The sequence below is a fragment of the Alligator sinensis genome, unplaced genomic scaffold (genome assembly GCF_000455745.1).
Source record: "Alligator sinensis unplaced genomic scaffold, ASM45574v1 scaffold376_1, whole genome shotgun sequence".
Lineage (NCBI taxonomy): Eukaryota > Metazoa > Chordata > Crocodylia > Alligatoridae > Alligator > Alligator sinensis.
This window is the reverse complement of record NW_005843364.1, coordinates 111960-116382: the sequence shown is the minus strand read 5'-3', so window position 1 is coordinate 116382 and position 4423 is coordinate 111960. Positions and strand designations below refer to the sequence as shown.

At 48.7% G+C, this 4423-nt stretch overlaps 1 protein-coding gene across 1 annotated transcript; it reads right to left on the bottom strand.

Moving 5' to 3' along the window:
- Positions 1 to 673: 673 nt before the first annotated feature.
- On the bottom strand, positions 674 to 1627 carry LOC102369615 (olfactory receptor 10A7). The gene has a single exon (XM_006038486.1). The coding sequence runs from the start codon at positions 1625 to 1627 to the stop codon at positions 674 to 676; it is 954 nt and encodes a 317-aa protein (XP_006038548.1).
- Between the last annotated feature and the right edge of the window lie 2796 nt (positions 1628 to 4423).

Sequence of the window (4423 nt, the reverse complement as noted above, 5' to 3'; positions counted from 1 at the left end):
GCAACAGGAGGGCTGTGGAGCAGTGAGTGTAGAATAAAGGGCACTGGAGGGTGGGGGGCTGTGGCTTGGTAGTGAGGGGCCTGGACCTGTGTCCTGGTGAGCTAAGGGGGCAGGGGGAGCTCTGATTTTCCATGATAAAAAACTAAAAATCAAATACTAAAATGTATAGTACTTAGAATTTATTTTATTATAGTGATTGAGGCACTAGTAGGCTTCCAAATAGCTTTAAAATTGTAAATATATCAGTAAAACATTCATTTTAATTGCAGATTTGGGGTTTTTTAATCAGAGAATTTGCATTTTTTTATCAGAGAAACTAAACCATCCCAATCAAGTGTCTGTCTAATCTGCTCTTGAAATTTTCTAAGGATGGAGAGTTCACAGCTTTTCTGGGTAGTCTGTATCCAATACTTAACCAACCTCATGTTGAGAAAGATCTTAATAACTAACCTAAATTTCCCGGCTGCTATCTGAGATCTTGGCTCCTAGTCCTGTCCCCTTTAATCACAGAAATCGTTTATTACCATCCTATTTGGACTCATCCTTCAGGTTCTTATAGCTGCCCTTTGTAGCTGTCCCTGGACTTTTCATATGCAGCTGTAAATGGACAGACAACACCATGCATGTCTAAGAACTCATACTAATGCTCCCTGCATAGCCATGAAAAGAAAGGCTACAGTCCCCAAAACACTTTGCACCTTTGTAGCACTCTGCCCAGGGCTCCTTTCACCTCCCTGTTGCGTAGGCTGTAAATAATGGGATTCAGCATGGGGTTGATAACAGCGTAGAAGACGGACACCACCTTGTCCTTGTCTGGGGAGTGCTGTGCCTGGGGCTGCATGTACATGAACATCCCTGTCCCATAGAATATGGTCACCACAGTCATGTGAGAGGAGCATGTGGAGAAGGCTTTCTGGCGCCCTGCAGCAGAGCCAATCTTCAGTATAGCCTGGATGATGCGAATGTAAGACACCAGGACAAGGAAGAGAGGGACCATCAGTGTGAAGATACTCCCTGTGAACATCATAGTTTCAATCTGGGAGGTGTCCTCACAGGATAACGTGACTAAGGATGGGGTTTCACAGAAGAAATGATTGATGGTATTGGGGCCACACAGCACAGGCCACAGCAAGCTTAAAGGAATGGCTGTCACCAGGAAGCTGATTGTCCATGATGCCACTGCCAGTTTGATGCACACTCTCCTGTTCATGATAGTATTGTAGCGCAGGGGGTTGCATATGGCTACATATCGATCAAAAGCCATCACCATAAGGATGAGGCATTCAGCAGAGCCCAGGAACACAGTGACGTACACCTGCACTGCACACAGTTCATAAGGGATGCTTTTGCTCCCTGTTAGGATGTTTGTCAGCATTTTAGGAACCACAAGAGAGACATAACAGATGTTCAAGAAGGCCAGGTTGCTGAGGAAGAAGTACATGGGTGTGTGCAGCTGAGTGTCCAAGGAGGCCAGTGTGATTATAGTGAGGTTTCCCAGCACAGCCACTGCATAGACCAGGGAAAATACCACAAAGATGAGTTCCTGCAACTCTCTCTGATCTGAAAGTCCCAACAGAATGAACTCCGTCACCACGCTGTGGTTCTTCCTTTCCACATCAGCCTTCATGCTGGATCCACTGTTCCAAAGGTTAAGCGCTGAGAAAGCAATGAGAACATTCACATGAATAGGCAGCAACTGTACTACATGTACCCACAGGGAATTAACACAAGCGTATGTAATGTACTGCTTTACAAGTGCCAGGAGTAGATATGGAACCTAAAAATCAAGACCCTATCCAGGTCAAATTCAACAGGTTGGTAAAGCTCACATAAAGTCACAGAAGTCATAGAAAAGGAAAGCTGGAAGGAACCTTTGGAGGCTATCTAGTCGAACCCCTGGCTCATGGAAGGATCATCCCTGTCCAAACCATTCCATACAAATCCTTGCATAACCTATTCCTAAAACTACACAGTCAACCCCCATTGACTACAAGGCATTACAAGGCACATTGCCCAAAGACACCAAAAGCACCCTAACTTGCCATTGGTAAAGCATGGGGATAAGGGCTGTCATTGTCTGGCCACAGCAAGGGTTGTTAAAATGCATTCAAGAGATTGAAGGAAGAAGCCACACTATAGAGGAAGACAAAAATGCCCACAACCTGTACCAAACCTACCATGGAGTAAAGTTTCTTCCTGATCCCAAATGCAGCAGTCAGTCTGACCCTAAGCAGAGGAGCGTGACCCTTTAGCCAGCAACCTCCAGTCCCAGAAGGAGCACTAGCACACCTCACTCAAAATCCCAGGCTTGGCTATTGTCAGCCTGTGACCTGGAACCCTGAGTCCTGGCCTGCGTGGCACTATGATTCATCCTGATCTGCCACCTCCCCAAACAAGCACTGGGGCAGACACAGGCGCCCAGAACCCTCTAGCTGTACTTAGCCACACACCTACTCCTTGCTACCGGAGTGGCAAGTCTAGGTCAGCTGACCCTTCAGCCCTTCCAATATAAACCTCGGACCGCAAGGAGGAAGTGTCCGGGTAAGAAGGTTCAACTCTGTACCCAGGCTGCTGCACCCTTGGCTTGTGCTGCTACTGGCTTCTTGACTAACTCTCTGGATACACTACCTGGCTTGCCCATGGACCCCGAGTTTGGCCTTACCCCTTGAATACATGATCCAATCCTAGTTTGATTTAGTGGATACCTTACCCAGCTAGCCTCCTGACCCTGCACTCTGCCTGACCATCTGAATATCTGACTTGGTTACCCAGATAGTTCACCTGGCTTCTGGCCTCCTGGCTCCCCTACACTCTGACTTGGTATGCTCCTCTTGGACCTGGGCTGCTTCTCCTGATCCAGAAGTGACCCCAGACCTGGCTGCTTATGGCAGGCCATGACAACTGCAGATAACACCCAATGCTTCTGAGAAGGCAACCCCCCCCAGACAACCCATAGCAATGAGAGGAAAAAAGTCTGAGAAAACCCAGAAGCATGGGGAAAACCAGACACCCTCCATTTTGCTCCACAACATGGAGATGGCAAGCGCAACTGCACCCATCACACCGTCCTACTAGACAGCCAGAGCTCCCCTGTCTGTTATCACCTCCATAAACCTCTCTCGGGTCCTTTAATCTTTCCATAAATAAGCTGGTTGTGGAGCTCTGCTGTATACTCCTGCTGCTGAGCATGGCCCTCTCCAGTGTCCACAGGCATTAGGCAGCAGAGCTCTTTTCATTATTTCCCAATCCCCTGAAGGGGAAGGAGCTCTCTACAGAGCACTGTAGGCACAGCCACTCTTAGATCAGGGATGTCCCACTGGCATCCTGAGGGCTGCATGCAGCCTGCCAGGAGTTAAGGGGTAGGACAGCACAAGGAGCTGGTGGTGCACCTGGGGCTACATGGGGGTGGGGAAAGGGTTGGGGATTGGTGCTGCCTGCAGGACAGGGATTGTGCTTGTGTGGTGCAGCAGTAGGGGAGTGCGTGTTGTGGGGGAAGGGACTGTACTTGCGTGCCTGCACAGTACAGTAGTGGTTTAAGGGAAGTGTTGGTGCAGTTCATGCAGAACAGCCAACATGGTGTGGCTCATGCAGAATGTAGCCCGTGCTGGTGCAGCCTCTGGGACATGTAGCCCCCAGGGGCTTAGAAGGTGGACAGCCTGTCTTAGATCATCCCTGGCCAGTGTTTATCCAACCTCTTCTTGAAAACCTCCAAGGATGGGGACACCACAACTTCCTTAGTCAGCCTTCCCACTGCCTCCCTGTTCCAGTCACTAGTATGTGTCTGACTAGTGAAAAAAAAGCATCCTTCCTATTCTTTAGGGAAGCCTTTCAGATACTCAAAACGGTTCTTATTTTCTGTCTTAATCACCTTTTCCCTAAACTGAACATGCCTGTTTCTTGCAAGCTGTCTGCCCGAAGTGCCCGAAGACTGGAAGAAGGCCAATGTGGTGCCTATCTTCAAGAAAGGGAGGAAAGTGGATCCGACTAACTATAGGCCCATCAGCCTGACTTCTATCCCAGGGAAGATCTTAGAAAAGTTTATTAAAGAGGCCATGCTTAATGGACTGGCCGACGTCAACATCTTAAGGGATAGCCAGCACGGGTTTGTTGCGGGTAGGTCTTGCTTGACCGATCTCATTTCCTTCTACGACCAGGTGACCTATCACCTGGACAAGGGAGAAGAGATTGATGTCATATATCTTGACTTCAAAAAAGCCTTCGATCTGGTATCCCATGATCGCCTCTTGGAGAAACTGGCCAATTGTCGCCTTGGGTCCTCCACGACCCACTGGCTGGAAAATTGGCTCTGGGGTCGGACCCAGAGGGTAGTAATTGATAGAAGTCACTCATCGTGGTGTCCTGTGACCAGTGGGGTCCCCCAAGGCTCTGTCCTTGGACCCATACTGTTCAACATCTTCATTAA

Excerpts from the sequence above, each read along its gene's own strand:
- LOC102369615 (XM_006038486.1), bottom strand. The coding sequence starts at position 1,627 with ATGAAGGCTGATGTGGAAAGGAAGAACCACAGCGTGGTGACGGAGTTC.